Consider the following 18,354-nt stretch of genomic DNA (forward strand, 5'->3'; position numbering starts at 1 on the left):
TACATTCTGGATAAAAAGTGTAAAGATAGAAGAATAGAATAGTGAGACAATGACAGGGAGAATCACTGCGACATAAAGAGTTATTATTACATGTCATCAGTAAATATACAGCTTAAAAATAAGAGACGAACTACGTTTAAAAACATCAAACTAAGAGATGTTACATCATCTATAAAAAGCCTGCCGGGCCTGGTTAGTACTTGGATGGGAGACCGCCTGGGAATACCAGGTGCTGTAAGCTTTTACCTTCTCTGGACACACAGCAGAGGGCGCTGCTGCTGCTGCTGCTGCTCAGTAGAGACACAGATCGTTTACAGCGTTTCATATTTGACAGCTGCTTTTTAATGCTGCAACTTTAATTTCATCTCCTTAAAGAGTCTAAACCAACATATCTCATAGCTGGATGTGTAAAACAAAACAAAACAAAAAACCCTTGTTTCTCTTATTTCTGACTCATGAGTCTTCACCGTTTCACTATTCTGACTCCAGCTTCTTCAATCTGAATTTTCTGGCTTCTTTTCAGCCTGTGACACTCACCTGAGACTCTGGACCTCCATGTTGTCCTCCGGTGTCTTTTCTTTGTCCATCTCTTCTCAGTACATTCACAAAGTAACATAAAACCATATTTTCCCTCTCCTCAGCTCAAGCAGTGTACTCATCCAGAAGCTCCAGCCTCTGCACACAGGTGTCTCCTCAGGGTCGTTAACACAAAACACCTGCTGCCTGTCCTCTGCCTCAGTCTGATCACTGGTCAGTGGTCTATTTTTCCCCCAAACAGTGGCTAGCAAAGCTTTAATTAAACCTGTATGAGTGAGTTATACAACAGTAATAGCACCAGAACCAGGCTGTGAACATGTTTATTTGTTGTTAGCAGTGCATTTTAACATGGGGACTGCCTTGTTTTAGGATCCAGCCTCTAGTGGCGTTTTGAGGAAATGCAGTTTTTAGTAGCTTCAGCACTGATTTTGTTATAAATGAACAAATAACAGACACATGAACTTAGATGGTCATCTTTATTTAATGGTAACTCAGCAATTTTTTTTTTCAAGATAAATGAATTCAAAGTACCAGTAGTAAAAAAGTAGCTAAACTGACAGAGCCTTATGTAACCTCCAATCCTCTAATGTGGGACAGATGAGCTTTCTGACTTAACTGGCAGTGCGTCATGTGCTTCACAGTGCTGCGTCCACAAGCTAATGTTCTCTCATCATACTGAATCACAACAACTCGACAAAATGTAATAAATCTCCTTTTTCTCCATAACCAGCATTCTTACATTCTACAGGAGTTATCTGTTAAGTGTGACTGCTTTAAGCTGCTGCATCTACCAACACAGCTGCTTTTATTACATTTTCAGTCCGTTTACAGTTAAAATGTTAAAACTGAAGTTATAACTCTTTCAGTAGCCCCCACCCCCAAAAAAATGATACACACAGCTTCATCAGGCCAAGACAACAGACAATACTGCCCACGGAGAAAGAAAAGAGCCAAGTGCAGTGTGTTCTCATTCAGATCATGAGCGGGGTCAATAGAAGGTAATATTTCCACTCTACCAGTGATTTACGCTAGTCTGATTTGTTAGGAGTATTTGGTCCAAACCAACAAAAATCAGGTCCTTTAATGAACCAGTTACTCCTACTCTCTGTGCATTGTAAATGTATTAAGCACAAATTAGATTTTTAGTTGCCACACCACTTAAACACAATATACATTGGAAAAATAAAAGGTTTTTAGTTTTGCAATTTGTACTAATGCAGCCTTACGGCCTGGGTCATTTCAGTTGATGATGTGCTTTACATTTGGAGTTAACTGTCCCACTTCTAACTGAGCTAATGGCAGCTCAAGTTAGCAAGCAGTTAGTGGTTACCTCTGGTGATATGCGGCTCAAATTCTGATTCAACAGGTGACCCAGTTCCAGTTCCCTGTTCCTAATCCAGAGAATTTTTTACAACCACTGATCCAGCCAAAAGTTTTTGTCAAAGAAAACATCAAACTGAATGTCAGCATGTCTGGTCTTTTGTTTTGCACGTTTCTTGTTCGGGTGTCAGTCAAGTGAAGTTAAGATTGAGCTGCATAAGACTGCGTTAGCTTGAAGCTAATAAAGCAACACATGCGGCAGAAAAGCTAGTTGCTATGGCATATACATCTATCACCAGGCTAACAAATCTGTCAATGCTGGTGCCTCCTAAAGAAGCTTTCACCTGTTTTTAAATGAAGCACTAATAAAAAAAAAACAAAAAAACATTAGTTTCTACATGTTTTTACAAATCTTTAGAGAAAGTGGAAAAAAAGGGTGTGTAACATGTATACATCTGGTGCACAGCATATTTTCCTACAAACAAGTGTTACACAAGTTAACAGCCTGTGTGAATACAACAAGACATGAACCTATCTCCTTACAACACATGAGCACTCTCGTCTAATAGGACATTATGTCACAGTTTGGATAACAGCGCTTCACTTCTGTCTTTCACAATACTTTTTAGCCCAAGTAGTTAGCCCTGTTATTGTCTTTTCTTTCTTTCTTTTTTTTTTTTTTTACAGACAACATACCATGGTTGGTGTAGCTGAAGCCCTCAGATTAACAAGGGCAGGGTGTGTGTTCTACATTCAAAAATAAAAAAAGCCATAATACAGCTTCATTAAATGTCAAACAGCAACAATTCTTTGCTACACGACAACCAAAACACAGACAAGACAGACAGGCAGGCAGGCAGAGTACCAAAACTGAAATAATCCCCAGACAACACTGTTAGAAGTCGTTACAAGAACAACACTGTTGGTGCGAGCTCCTCGTTTCAACAGAAGCCGTACACACCAGGGCTTTGACTTGACAACACGTCCACCACAGAACAGCTGCGAAAGTGAAGCTGTGACATCAAACAGCAGTGGAAAGTCATGGCGAGCTGTATGTAGCGCCGACCAAAGGAGATGTAGAAAAAGAAGCACATGCCAGTGGTTTTGTAAACTCTACAGCTGACCGACACACACACACACGTAGCACCCTCGCAAAGAAACAAATCAACAGTCGGAAACAAGTTAAAATAAACCAATACAGAAGTCGTTTTCCTTCTTCAGTCCTTCAGTAACTCTACATGAGGAAAACGCGAACATGACTTGTCAGACTGATGCTGCATTCATGTCATGTGGGAATAACCAGCATCCAGATCACGCTGATGGTCTCGTGCAGGACTTTATTTGCACCTCACCAGCGTCGTCTCCCAAACAGACTTCGTCATAGTACATTTATTTATTCATTTATTTATTTTTTGCAAAATATCACCACAAACCAAAATCTTCTGCCACTGTACAATCAAAACATTAGTATATGTTATTTCCTACACTTCAGAGTAAATACTTCCTTCAGTTTCATCTCCAAACCTCAAATTCCCAAGCGGTACATATCATTTGATGGTTAAACTGAACAGTTTTTTTCCCCCACTAGGAAGTTCATACGTCCTGTCTTTTCCCATGGGACATGAATGCAGCATTCAACACTATGTTTTCCCTCTCCGCCTTATGAAATTCTTGTCTACAGGACATCGCAGCACCCTAAGGTGCCTTCCCAAAGTCCCCAAACCTTCTCCAAAGCTCCGAGAGCATGTTGAGCTCTTGACCAATCGCTTCAGGATGAAATGTTACAGCCGCCACACTGCGCCCCCCAGCTTGTCGTCACTCACTGCTCGACTCCGGGCGTGAAGTCGGGGCGGCGAGTCTGGATGATTTTTGGCCGCGGCTGACGGGGCTTGTCGTCCTGGTCGCTGTCGTCTGGGGCCGAGCTGTCGCCGCGCTCGTCATCACAGACGTGGACGACCACGCTGGGGGTGGTGGGCGTGGCGGTGTGGAGCTCATACTTCTCCCCTGGAAACCACAAACAGAAGAGTTGTGCGTTTATGTGTCTGACATGATCACATCTGTACAGAGACAATTATATAATCCATCCTTTAAAATGGGACGATGTTGTGCCATCGTGTTATACTGAGTAATTTACCTGGTCCTAGCTTCGAGATGGCACACAGCAGGTCGTAGTTGATGACTGGCGTGGCATCCTGAGACTGTTCCCAGCCGACTGGAGGGGAGGCAGGAGGCGAGATCAGGAACTGCTTGTCTGGTTTTGGTGGCTCCAGCCGAGGACTCCCTATGTGGACGGACTGCAGACAGAAAGGAAGATGTGAGTATTGCTGACAGTCAAGTAGTAGAAGGAGCTTGATTAAAATTAAACTTGAATGTAGGTTTTCAATATCTATCCATACAAAATGGCAGCTGTGAGAACTCTGCAAAAGGTTTCGCACCCAGAAATTGTGTAAGATAAACTACAAAGATCCCCCGCCAGTCTTTGGTGCCTCATACCGAAAAAAAAAAAAAAAAAAATAGCAAAGGCACAAGGGAGATTAAAGTGTGTGTCTGAACTCAGTGTGCTGTTTTTAGATCAATGCAGCAGGTGGAAAAAGATGAACTTCAAGGACCTTACCTGGGCGAAGTAGAGCCTCATCTCTTTGCCGTTGAAGTCGGTCTTGTGGAGTCGCAGTCTCGCCTCGGCTGCGGCCAGAGCGTCGCTGAAACTGATCCTGACCCGCCGGAAAGACTTGAAGTACTGGAACTGCACCTCCGGGTCGAACGAGCGGAACAAGCCTTCGAAACTGGCCTGGAAAGACAGAGGGAGAGGACGAGTATGAAATGATGAGTGAAATCAGGAGAATTAGACCGGCTTCTGCTCCATCTCCTCCAGTTCCACTCAATTTAGTCCCTTCAGCTCTTCTTATCTATAAATACTAAACACTGTGGGCCGGAGGCAGCCATGAATACAGTTATGAGACTTCAAGTCGCTATGAATAAAATTTACAAAAATAGCCTCTATTACCAGACACTATATCTGTCCCTCCTCCTCGCTCCAGAGAGCCTGCAGTCTGTGTGTGCATCACGGAGCTATGGCCTCAATTTTAGTCGACCAATTATTGTCACAGACACTAATTAAGACAGAGAAATGAAATAGACGGCTGACCTTGGCCCTGACAGAAGTCTATTAATATGGTGGCACTTGAGATGGCAGCCCGTCTGAAAAAAATGGACGCTATTTAATTACACCCACACCTCCAAGCAGCAGCTATTGAAACACCCACGTTGACTTGTTTAATAAAACAGCTGCCCTTGTAGACACTCTATCCAAAACAGCCCACTCAGTCCTCGCAATCAGACGCTTGTAAGGTCACTGTGGACCAGGACAAAATGATGAGCTGCTTCAGACGCGACCATGACCTTGCTTGAGTGCAAAGTTCCCCATATAATTATCGCGTCTGCACAGCAAAGCCACAGAAACGACTCCCGGCGTCAGGTAACTGCAGGCTTCTCTTCAGTTAAGCTGCTCTGACGCAAAGAGCCTTTGTTACACCCGTCGTTGCTTATCAAACTAGTTCAAAAACATAACGCGGCGGAAAACATCAGACTCAGTTTCAGACAAAAGGTGAATGTCAGTCTTGCTTCCGTTTTTCAAGCACAGAGAAAGCACTGAGCAGGATTAAGCCCATACTAATGTGAAGTGTAGAAATATTTTAGCGTCAGTGTGACAGCAGATAAAAATCAAACCAAAGACATGAATCCTTTTTCAGTTGATGTGTTATTTGTCTCAGGGTGGCAGATAGACTGTTGCAGCCTGTGGCTCTCGCTCATGATGTGTTGTTTCATATTATGACTTCGACCCTGGACTGTCGCAAAAATGTTGCGTCTCTAAGAAACTCTCTTTTGTTCCACATTTTGGCTTTCACCTTTTAATTTTTGCTGCTATTAGTTGACAGATTTCCCTGAAAAAAAAGGGGAATATTTTGTGTCTGTCTGATCTAATGCAACATTGAGGTGGTTTTTCCATCATTTTGTACATCCCATTTATGTCAATTATGGTAGACTAAATATTAAAAAACACTCCCGGTACAACATAATACAGCTCAAACCAACGCTAGGATGATTACAATTACAATTAGAGAGCATGAGAGTGAAAAATTAATTGGTTGCACCAGTAATTGGCTGACGTCACACCCAAAATATACAGCTTTAAGTCAGTGCCAATTGTCTCTCAAGATCACAATTATTGCCAGTGGCAGACCGTATCAGTGGTAATGTTAATTCTGCGGATAACTGAATCACACAGCAGGCAACATGTTCGATCGTCTAAGATTAACGTGTCTTCTGTCTAGCAGATCGTGTCACGTCAAACTAACTGTTGCAGTCATCGCAGTTTGACTGCTCGGTTAAAAATAGCCCTCCACGAGTCATCCCTGCCTCCTGCAGTGAACAGTCAGCCTGTTGTGCCCACTGGACTGCACTGCAGCACAGGAGAAATCACTGGCCGTGGACTTGTGCAGTGAGTCATGATGGAGTCAAAGGCAGGAAGGAGTACTCAGGCTGGCCTTAGGAGGTCTACAAGCTGCTCATTATCACACAAAGCCCGCAAAACACGAGATATTTAAACCTGACCCCATGTGGCTCTCTTCTCTGTGTGAAATTCAGATAATCCTGCTTGTCTGTATCAACAGTTGCTTTTCCCAGAAACCTTGAGCAGGCTCAGCAGTGGGCGCGAAGGCAAATCAACATGTACAGAAAAAATGTCCAGAACAGAAGAATGTAGATTTCAGTGTAGGGACCTATTGCATCATGTTTCTTAGTTTCCTCAGACACAGCATAGAAAGAAAAGAGCTAACTATGTACATATTTGCTCTTACACACACATATGTACCATAAATGTATTGCAATTAACTTTGGTAATTAAGTATTGTTACACTGCTATATCCACATTATTTGTACAATCAGAGGTCTGAATGGAGATCTGCAGTGTGGGTCATGTGATGGTCCAGATGTAGTGGTGTGGTGTTAAAGGTTTCTTTCATCCTCAAAAGAATCCTACATTTCCCATGATGCAACACAACAACATTTTTTCATTTCTCCATACCTGTTAAATGCCCAAATCTTTAAAAAGGTGAAATATAAAAATTGGCCATCTGTCAATTCATTCTCAAAACCAACAGGGGGCAGCGTATCACCAGAGTGAGCTAGAGTGCAGCTGCTGTTAGCTCGCTAGCTCAGGTAGCCGTGCATCTAATGGTCTGATATGAAGAGCATCAGGGAGTTCACACCACTAGCACAAGATCGTTGGACCAGGACAGGTTAGCATGCTAACTTCAGGAACTCTTTATAACGTCAAAACTGTTATTGCTTCACTTTCAGTTGGTCATTTTAGTACATAATGCAACACCAAGCATCCAGTTTGTTGTGAAGGTTTTTGTTGTTATTTTGTATGTTCAGAGCCCATGCCGAGATAACCCAGATACCACCACCATGACATAATCAGAGTGCGTTACTCAAAAACTCTTCAGAGCCACAGAAGACATTATGTCCTCATGACAAATAAATTAATCGTTACATTAATTCAATCTTTATCCATCATAATGAAAACAGCTGCAGCCTTTGTTCACGCAGAAAAGAAGGAGGAGGAAATGTTGCTGTGGAACAAGCCGACATTGGTGGCATCGATCCAAAAGTATCCCTGTCTGTTACAGTCCTCATGAGAACCAAAGTGTGAATTTTAAGGAACATGTTTTCCAAAAGGAGAACTCAAAGCATCCCGCTCTCTTACCTGTGCCTCAGGACGGTTGAACACTTCCTGGTTGGTCACCGAGGCGACCAGGCAGAAGCGGTTACACTTGGTGGTCTTGATGTGCATGATGGGCGATCCGGGGAGTCGCAACCTTTTCCACCTGATACCTGAGGTCAGGGGGCAACGGGATGCTGAGACGGTCTTCAGCGGCGGTGAGGACGATGGCGGTGGTGACGATGAAGAGGAGGGGGGAAATCGGGGGGATCGGAGGAGCGTTGCCTTCCCCAGGATGACAGAGGAGAAGGAAGTAATAGATGCTCCTTTAACAGGAAACAGGTCAGTTTTTTCCAGCACACGTGGAGCGGTAGTTCTCTTCTTTTGTCTTCACGGTGTCAGAGATGCACACTACACTGCGTTCAAGTCACCTCGATCAACACAAAACCCAAATTCCAAGGTTATCTAGTCTGGACCTCCTGCCGCAACAGACGAAATCCAGCATTCAACATTTAGGTCAAGTCAGGATTCAGCTCTTCCTTTCCTCCCTCGGTCGGGCTCAGCGAGCGAGCTCTGCAGCAGTCTGCAGGAATTTTCCAGAGATTTGGGTGTGGAGAGCTGAAAATGTCATTCAGCCTCTTTTAAGCTCACTCTCTCTCCTCTCTCTCCCTCTTCTTCTGCTCCACAGCCGCTTAAATGAGACCCTGCCAGCCGATGACGCACTACCCACAATCCCCTCCCTCTCCTCGGGCCTGGTCTCATTCACTTGTTCATTCACCGCAAGCCAATCGGCTGTGGAGGAGGGAGGGACAGCCTCTTTTTTTATTTTTTTCTGTCTTCCTTTTCCTTCTATTGACAGATACTAGGCAATGCTGACTAATCAGACAGAAAGAAGGGCAATGGGTGTGTGTGTGCAGAGAGAGAGAGAGAGTGAGAGATACTGGAAAATAATGACATAACTGCTGAGCAAACTGACGCATTAATCTGCTTTCTGCTGCATTTAAACTCAAGACAAAAAAAAAAAAAAATCCTTTGTGAAATGGAAACTGTGCAACAATGAGCCCTTTCACCCTCTTTAGTTCAGACACATACCGACGGCGGATCACCTGACTCAAGAGTGCACGGAGCAAGACGTGGAAAACACATGTCAGTCTTAGTAAATATGGATGAAGCTGAGAGAGAGAGAGAGAGAGAGAGAGAGAAAGAGAGAGAGAGAGAGAGAGAGAGAGAGAGAGAGAGAGAGAGAGAGAGAGAGAGAGAGAGAGAGAGAGACAGGACAGCTGACAGACAAAGAGACAGGAGGGAAGCAAGAATAGAAAAAACAAAAAACGAGTGGAAAGAGAGACATGAGGGGTGGGAAGAATGCAGGATGGAGGGATGAAGGGATAAAAAGCAAGAGGTGGGAGAGAGGTGGCGCGCATGGAAAGTATGCAGTTTGATAACATGCTTTTATGAGGTATAAATAGCAGAGAGCTTGAAGTGGAGGGGAAGTGTGTGTGTGTGTGTGTGTGTGTGTGTGTGTGTGTGTGTGTGTGTGTGGAAAAACAAGACCAGACTGCGCAGCAAATTCACAAACATTCGCACCTGTGTGAAGAGTACTTAAACACTCCTTGGTTGGGAAGAAGAGGTCGACAGCGGCCCAGATGAAAACATCTTTTGTCATGTTGAACTGACTTTTAAAGCTCCACATTTAAAAGCAGCTGAACTCCAGCTTTTACACAAAGAGGGAAGCAAATTATTCCTCTACTTGCTTACTGATTGCCACAAAAACATTTTATACTAGCTCTTAGTCAAACATTGATTATGAAATAAACAGCAACAGAAAGGTGAGTACATATTAAACTTAACGTCAACCGTAAATGACCAACCATGAGATATCATGCGGTTTCTAATTCAAATTTGTGCAACTAAAAAAAAGAAATCACTGAACTTTTTTTTTTTTTAGCTTCATCATGGGACAGTTATTGTAAAAACTAAAAAATCTAGTTTTTAAATATCGTTTTTCTTCATTAGTTCAGTTAATTAAAATAGGCTGCAACTGCCATTTGTTTTCATTACAAAATTGTGCAAAAAATCACATCACTCTGTCTTCAAATGTTTGACATCAGCTGCCCAGCTTACTTGCAATGAAAGTCTGTGGTGTGCGAAGCGTTCTGCTGTTTAAAATCCTTTATTCGCGAATGGACACGCCTACACCTGTCATCTACACAGAGTCTTCATCAGGCCGTGATGACAGGCACTGTTTATTTGCCATTTTCATCTGTGTGCAACATCCACCGTCATCGCTGAAGCACCTGATTCTCGCCTTATTTGTTTTTGGCTTTAAAAATAGTTGATTGACAACTTTCCCATTGCCTGTGGATGAGTTTGCCTTTCTGTTTATTGTCCGGTGCGTCATGTTTGACATCACAAACGTTGTGGAAACAAGAAGTACTGACGTGTCATTAATGTGTCATTTTCAAACTCACGTATATAAGAAGTCACGAAATAAAGAAATAGTCACAAAGCACAAAATGTTGAAATTGAGCTGTTGAAGAGGAACAGGAAGGTAACAAGATCATTTTGTTTTATTCATCAATAGTGAAATTTGTGTGGGGAAAAACAATCAAGTTTCCATCAAGTACCATCTCCGTATATCCACTCTGGTTTGGAACATTCAATATGAAACGAACAACAGCAACGTTAATTCATTGAGTGGATATCAAAGGCACCTGAATGACCAGGCATTCACAAAGCACTTCAAAAAACACCCACAGGCAAAAATTACAGAGCAAATTCATGACTAATGTGTCGGCATTAGCAGGTGTCACGCTCTCTTCTTGGTCAATTGACCTTCTTCCCAGCACACAGTTTGACTCTCCACAGCAGGAAACCACACGTGTTACACACAAGATTAACAATGTCTCCTCTGTTGTTCTGTGTCCCAGCGAGTCATGACGGTGTGATAGTGGCTGAGAAGCAGGTCGACAGTGAGAAAGTGTTCCATTACAGAGACCATGAACCATGTCCCTGTTTGTTAAAAAACACCTGTCATGACATAACGAGCAAAGATCCACACTGAAGTCACGTGACAACTCAACCCGCTTTATGGCAACTGAGCAAAATTCATCTATCTATAACCTTAGGAACATTTCCAGTAAGTGGAACTTAATAGACTGCATTAGTTAGAGATGGCCCTGGAAAATAACAAACATAAAAAACAAACAAGTCTTTCTCTTCCTTTCTGAAGCAAACTAAAGCAAACCCAGCGTCATCTGGGTTTGACCTCAGAACCTTGCGGCTGTGAGCTGACAGGTAACACAACGTGAACTACGTACATGCGGGGACATCTGGCTGGTGGTCCGGTTGGAACGTGCCCATCATAAACTATTAGACCGACATACTGTACATGATTCCTGCCCTCAGTGCGAGCAGGTGTTAATGCACGGTGAAATGACTAATGGCACTGTCCTGGGTGTGCGTGTGTGCCGGACGGAAAATGCGTGTGTGGAAAATAAAGTGGTGTAATGCTGGTGAGCCTCCCGACAGTGAGGCTGATGCTCTCATGTAAGTGTTGTTTGTTGATGTTAAACATTACCGTGTGAGTATGTGTGTGTAGGTGCTAATCATCTCCAGACCTCAACCCGCTGTGGCCGCTATGCGAGTATGCGTGTGCACGCTCGGGCCTGCATTTTTTCCATCCCTATGTTTTTGTTTCATCTTCCCATTTTTTCCATTCCCTCACCAGACAGATAGGCAGGCAGCACGCACCGACAGACAGACAGACAGACAGACAGACAGGTGTGCACATGCACGGTGCACACACAAGCACATTGTGATTGCCTAACTCATACTGAACGCAGCGCTGCGTTACTAGCCAGCTGCTACATTTTTATTGCGGCATGTCCCTCTTTCAAACGGCAAGGCGAAAGTTATGTGGTTCGGCTAACAATAAAATATTTGAAGGCTGATACTGGAACACGCTGGTGGTGAAGGGGCTAGAGCGTGACCCGCACCTGCTTTCACAAGTCAAAACCAACATGGATACTTGAGAGTTTAAAATAACATAAATTCATATTATAAATACAAAGCCTGTTAGCTTAGCTCATCATAAAGACTGGAAACAAGGGGAAACAGCTAGCCTGGCTCTGTCTGTTCCAACTACCAGCTCACTAATGAACGCATTAATTGGCTGGCAGCAAAGCATATAAATACCGTAAAATGAAAAACTGTCCATGTCAACTGTTCTGCAAGACATAACAGCGATTTTTCTTTGACAGGCTTAGATGCTGTTATTGAAGGAATAATGGTGGACTTAAGGAATATGACACATTCTGATTAAGGGATATCTGCACTTTTTCGAGGTAAACCCTTAAGCTTCCATATTCCAGCTAACAATATGCAGCTACTGTTGATAGTGTTACGCAATAACACAGGCAAAAATTGATTCTTCACATCTTCGACACATTTGTTTAAGCCTGGAAGTAAAACGCAGTGGATATAATCAAGCTTGTTATGTCACATAACATAATGAATGGAAGCAGCCATGTCTTGCCAGCCCAGTGCTCACATTAAGTGCTGGGGTAACGCTTTTGTGTTGGATGTAATCTGTATGACCAGACGGAAATGATGCATAAGAGCATAATGTCACAGAACATTACTGACTTAACCAGCAAGACAGCAAGGCAGTTAATGCTAACGTTACATAGAAGGATTAATTACATCCGGCACCCTGCTGGCTTCTAACCCTGAGCGTGATGTCAAAGGAAAATGGCCACCGTGTGAATGAGATCTATAACATAGATCATGGTCATGGTCATGGTCATCACTGATGGCTTGGTGTGGAAAAAATGGCCCATTGAACTTGATAAATAAGACTGAAGCGGCAAAAAAACTGTTCATTTTGAACATTTAACGTGACATTCTACCTTGTTTACAGAGAGACTTGCACAACAAAAGGACTAAACGATTAATCCCGTCGTCATTTTCCACTGTAGAAAAAACCTGTCACATAGTTTGGTGTGCGATGAATCTTCAGATAAAACATTCCTGGATGATATTTCATTGTTTCTCAAGTACATGAGGCGACACACACCTCAGCGGCCGTGTTTTTCAGTCTGAAAATCTTGCAGCACTTCCTTCACGCTCTATCAGATACATCTGTGATGAGCTCATATCTCTTCAGGGCTTGCCTAAGCTGTGTATGCCAGTGCTTGCAGGTGACTTCTTGTGCGGCAGGTGAAGAAAAGCTGATGGCAATCTCTTTATTGAAGAAGGCACGTGGCCATTTAGCCTCTCCATGTCAACAGCAGAGAGCAAAGACGCCCTGAAGTTTGACCTCTGCTCTGCCTGCCTGTGATCCCTTCAGGCTCCTAAAGATCAGAGAATCAACACTTCTCATCGCAGCTGCTTCACCTAGCTGCTGTATTTGACAAGGATCACAGAATAAAGAAACACACCCTCCTCAGCACTCAAGTCTGTTTCCATTTCTTTACCCACTGAGACACAGACTCAACCCATCTTTGTACTTTTAGGTGAATTCCAGTTCCAGTGACGAATCCTCCCTGCTTAATCCCCAATTCTCAACAGGTCTGTGATCCGTCCTGCCACAAAATCCACTCTCAGCCCCGAGGAGCGTCGAGTTACGGAAGCCAGACTCTGCTGACAGCCTGTTTCCTTGTGGCTTTAACAAAATTCCACACCAGACCAGCAAAAGATGGCCGGGAGCACGATGATACATCTGTCCCTTTTCCAGCTCTATCCGCCTGCCGCTGAACTTGGGGACTATTTCAGTAAATCTCTCCCATGTTATGGAGTTACACCAAGTCTCTGAGTCAGTGCATGTTCAACAAAACAAAACTGCTCAGATTTTCCATTTGGCCTAAAAAATAGTTTGACTGATGCCGGCTCAGATGAGCGCTTCTTACCCATCTATCCATGTTCTGACCTGCTTATCCGGTTGTGTAAGACGTGTAATGCTAATCACAGCGCTGGAAACTGTGATCACACATATTTAATCGCAATTATTTGAGTGATTTGCACAATCTTTATGGTCTCATCCATAGCTGCCGCTGGGTGTGTCTTGCTGGAAAAGTCCATTAGACTTTCCAGACCTACATCAGAGTTTTTCCTGACCTAAATCTGTTCTTCCATGCTGCTTTATTAACGCTGTTTTTAGAAGCTTTCTGCTCCAGTTGGGCTGAGAACAGTTTTACTTACACACCACACTGGAAAATACATTCTGCTCCGTTCCTGTGAAATATACTGACGCCAACAACACCACTAACAGTTCGTAATACTGTCACGACAGCCACTAACACTGTTTTTAGAGGGCAGAGTGAACCTCAAATGTGTTGTTTTACAGTCCAAACCCCAAAACTACTTGGTTTACAATCACATAAAAAACACATATACGAAGTAAATACTGGACACAACCGAGAAGCTGGAATCAGAGAATATTTTATCACTTTTCCTGGTGATTTTGGCCCAGTTTGGGCTTTGTTCACATCCGAACTGATCTCTAAGGGGAACCGCTCCCAGTTCATCCTGTCCCACAATTCCTGCTTTTAAGAAGCAATAACAAGAGCTACCCGTTCTCAGATGACTTTCATGACGCTTGGTGACTTTTACTGTGAGCAATACTCTGTAGAATTGCTGAGTCCTTGGTCATCAGAGTCACAGAGTGACACTGGTGGTTTGAACGATGACTAAAGCTGTGTTGTTAGTGTGTGTGTCAAGGTGTATCAACAGTAGAGAACAATAGTCTGACGGTGGAAAAACAGATTCAGTGGAAAACAGCCAGGGACTCAATAGGGAGCTCATCATGCTCTTTAAATCATTAGGAGAGCATTTGAGGGGAAAGGTGTTTTATAAGAGGACAACTCCCTTATAGACGCTTCCTATTTCCTCAAAACAGTTTAACGGCATTACCAAAGAAAAGCCACTGTAACGTTCAGCACGTACACTCGCAGCAGTGGCCGATACACACACAGGTGATTTACCAGCTACGTGCATGAACAGGAGCGGTGAGATGAGCCGGTGTTTGGTGGCGAGCTGGAGGTGCTGACGTTGATGGAAAAGGAAAAACAACTGAGGAGGAGAGGGGCAAAGGGCAGTCGGTGAAAGAAATGACTTGTGCTGTTTTCTTTTCCTTCTTCCCTTTCTTCCATAAACCCTCAACTTTCCACTGGGCATCATCTGCAAGGATATGCAGGTCAGCTGATGTATCAAATGGCAGAATATTCCACTGAGAGTGTGTGAATGTGTCATGAATACTCAAGAACACTCAGTCGCTCTGTTAAGGAATGAGTTTGCCTCAGTGGAAGAAGTGGATTAGAAGGAAAAGTGTGAGATTACTCACATTAGGCAATTCTTCATCCACTTATCTTTATGCACTTTTATAAAAACTAAGTGGAAATGAATTTGGGGGTAAAAAAACTCCACACCTCCCTTGGTTTATCGATACAAGCAAAATGCAACAAAGTGCCATTGTTTCAGTAAATTAATCATGATATACATTAATGAAGCAACGTAAATGTTCGGTTATGTCTCCACTGAAAAGACCAAGCCATCAGGTTTGTGCGGAGAGAGCTACAGTATTAATAAATCCATCTGCTGATTCTGAAAGCTGTTCAGGAAGCGATCTTATAATTCTCTGATTAACAGGTCAAAAGCTGTGAAAACTGCTGTGCTTGTGACCAACTGTGTGTACTGTGTCAGTTCATTTCATCTATTAATAAGTATGAGAGCGGTCCTGCAGTGTTTAGCCCCTCGTCATTAAAACTCAAGACTCCTGTCTCTGCTGGTTAGTCATTAATATTACTCATTTCTTTATGAGCCACATTTAAGTGCTGTAAACACTTCTGTCAGTCAACAGAGTTTGATTTTCCCTTGTGGGTCCTGATGATCGCTAAAAGTGTCCAGTCAACGAATTACCTGTCAGTCTGTTTAACTTCATGTTCGTCTATGAAAAGAGTTGCATTTTGTTGTTCCAGACTTAATTAAGCAAATTACAAGTGTGATTACACACTTACAGTAAAATGTTTCACAAACAAACACATTTCCTGAAGCGGTGTGGTTCCTGGCTTGTTTGACCTCAGGGTCTAAATTTTCCAGTAACACTTTCCTTCAAGTCCCCCTATTTAGAATTCATTAGCAGTAGCCTATGTAAACATTTAATGAATGGTTTACAACACACTATTATGTAATTGGAAGCTGCATTTCATTTTGAAAGGACCTGCTGTCAGCTCTGAGTTAATGAACCGTGACACACCGACACCTAAAAAGGTTTTAAAATATATATATAAATTCATCAAAGCCGAACTGACACAACTAATTAGGAGATGTTTGCTGTCGCTGAGAAGCGGCAAAGATGAGTTTCGTAACCCTCATGCTGACAAGTGTTTAGAGATTACTGCCAGTAAAACATGTTGACAAACAGGTGGAATATGTTAAATGTCTAGTGACATAACACTATAAACACTTATGTGGTCATGGAACTGACTTCGCTCGTCTCACTAGGGTTGGGTTAGAATTCATCTACAGAGACTTCGACTCTGTGTTGCAGTGCGCCATTGTCACTTTCCAGTGAGTCATAACTTGTACATGTATTCCATTCAGATTCAGTTCAATTACTGGGAACTGTGTGAATGTGAAGACTTACTGACAAAAATGATGCCAGATTTCTGTGGTATTCAATTCTAATACCTGACTCTACTGGTTATGGTTGTTTGGATGAGGAGATATGTTATAAGCTATAGCAATATCTTCTATTACTTGTCCTCACTGTAGACATTATCCCGCCTGAGGAGTGATGCTAAAATAAGCTTTGTATTAAACAAAGGCTCCAGTTACTCTCTTGTTTATGAGGAAACCTTCTGCATAAGTCATGTCACTTATCCTTTCATCAACACTAAGAAATCTTTCCTACTTCATCCAATATAAACACCCTCCAAAGTTCACAGGACCACACACAAAAAAAACAACTAAAATAGATCCACACGGTGTGTGTACTTTACACAGAGTGTTTCCGAATTTATTGTTCAGCACAAGTATTATACAAGACAAACTGAATATCATTGGAAACTCGGTGATGCATCTCTGTGCTTGATGTCACGCATGTGCCTCATCTGCTAGGATAAAATTAAACTGACCCAGGCTCAGTTATTAAGTAACTCAGAATGACTAAGGAACCAGGAAGTGAGTATTTATGTTGTCAACTCAATCATAAGCACAGTAATCTTTAACTAATGCCTCCATCTAGTGGTCTAAATCCACTAATGCTGTCTCAGATTCATACATAACTTGTGTGTGGACCTGAGCAGTATGATACCAAACTCCATTCAAAAATCGTCTAATCCAGCGTTTCCTTGCTCAATTGCTTAAGAACAGGTCTGACTCGACATTTCTTTATATATTTTACGAAACCAAAAGCAAAATTCGTAAAATCGGCATACACAGGATTCCCCAAAAGTCACACAGGTCAACACAATGCAAATATCTGTAGTGATGCATAGCATATTTTCCATACCTTCTGGCTGCCTTCATTGAACAAATCCTCCGGCACTTTGCAGGCTATCAGGGCGTTGGGCAAATCGGTAAACTGGACGTCTACCGTCGCCTCCTCTTCACCGCCATTCTCTGCTTGCTGCATCACGACTTATTATTATCTACACTGTCTAATGGAAGCAAAAATGAAACCATTTTAGTGAAGCAGAAATCCGTACTAATGAATAATAGGGCTTGGCTAACGCCCACCACTCGTATCTAACTAGCGGTTACAGTAAAGGTAGAGGCCAAAGGCATGTTTACAGTCATACGTACCAATACAGCTGTAGACTTTATTTCATGATAATATGGCGTTGAACAGTCCGGTCTTCGATGTTTAACTTCGAACAGCTAACAGGAGTAAATCAGCTCTTGAGTGAATTAGCTTACAAGCTGCTCTAAGCTGGCTAGCAAGTTATGCTAACTAGGAATCTGAGATAATACCGCTAAACAAGTGAAAAAACACGACATTCAGTGATTATATTCCCTCGGTTAAATATGAGTGAAAGCGGCCGTTTGGCAGTTTGTACTGTCATAAACTAAAGCAGCACAATATTCTGTAATAGTAACTACAAATTAACCTCTGGGTTAAATTTGTTAGCATGGCGCAGAGGATAAAGGAGATGACGTAAATGCACGGCAGCCTATATGCATTTCCGGTTTTGCGGTTTTTATTTTCAAATTTTATTTTATTTTTTAAATAATAAATTAAATTTTTTAGCGGTAGTATTATTACTCTTTTGGTAAACTTAAACAATATTGACAACAAAATTTTTTTTAATTAAGAGTGGCAAATTATTACTTTGCATAGGAGATGCAGCTGTCATATTAGAAGATATTTAAAATGAAAAAAAAATGTTTTTTTCAAAAACTGTCCTGTCAAAAACAATTGCCTCATCAATAAAAGACATCTTAAATATTACCCAGTCATGTCAACTACAACAAACGTTTACTTCCTTATATTTGTTTTTCATATAAATGTACCATCTTGCAAATAAAGCATGTTTATTCACGTTATCCCCCAGTGAACCTTATTATAATAAGGGTTACCAGTTTCAAACATTAGGCATTATTTTACATTTATGCTCTACTGAGCCCGTTATCAACATATTATTTGAAGTCAAGATTGTGCCATCTTGTGGTAGATTCTATTTATTACAGTTTTAAGAACATTGTGAAGGTGGGACAATTATCTAATAAGATAAGGATATTTCCTAAATACACATGGAGAGACAGATGTTTTATTTCAT

At 42.2% G+C, this 18,354-nt stretch overlaps 2 protein-coding genes across 3 annotated transcripts in view; one reads left to right on the plus strand and one right to left on the minus strand.

Moving 5' to 3' along the window:
- hecw2b (HECT, C2 and WW domain containing E3 ubiquitin protein ligase 2b) overlaps positions 1-2,548 on the plus strand; it is a 33,400-nt gene extending 30,852 nt beyond the window's left edge. Inside the window, exon 31 of the transcript XR_005073398.1 lies at positions 642-2,548. The gene's annotated coding sequence lies outside the window, so the exon portion shown is untranslated. The remainder of the gene's footprint in view (positions 1-641) is intronic.
- Positions 1,000-17,755, minus strand: LOC119015599 (calcipressin-1-like). 2 transcript variants are annotated; one of them, XM_037091755.1, is made up of 5 exons: positions 17,381-17,755; positions 17,088-17,235; positions 4,472-4,645; positions 3,992-4,151; positions 1,000-3,861 (listed from the first exon to the last, which is right to left on the minus strand). In XM_037091755.1, exons 2-5 carry the CDS (start codon positions 17,208-17,210, stop codon positions 3,677-3,679), a joined length of 642 nt encoding a protein of 213 aa, XP_036947650.1. In that variant the 5' UTR covers positions 17,211-17,235; positions 17,381-17,755; the 3' UTR covers positions 1,000-3,676. The 2 variants fall into 2 exon arrangements, with proteins under 2 accessions (XP_036947650.1, XP_036947651.1); XM_037091756.1 differs by lacking the exons at positions 17,088-17,235; positions 17,381-17,755 and adding an exon at positions 7,625-8,254.
- Between the last annotated feature and the right edge of the window lie 599 nt (positions 17,756-18,354).

The sequence above is a fragment of the Acanthopagrus latus genome, chromosome 24 (genome assembly GCF_904848185.1).
Source record: "Acanthopagrus latus isolate v.2019 chromosome 24, fAcaLat1.1, whole genome shotgun sequence".
Taxonomy (NCBI): domain Eukaryota; kingdom Metazoa; phylum Chordata; class Actinopteri; order Spariformes; family Sparidae; genus Acanthopagrus; species Acanthopagrus latus.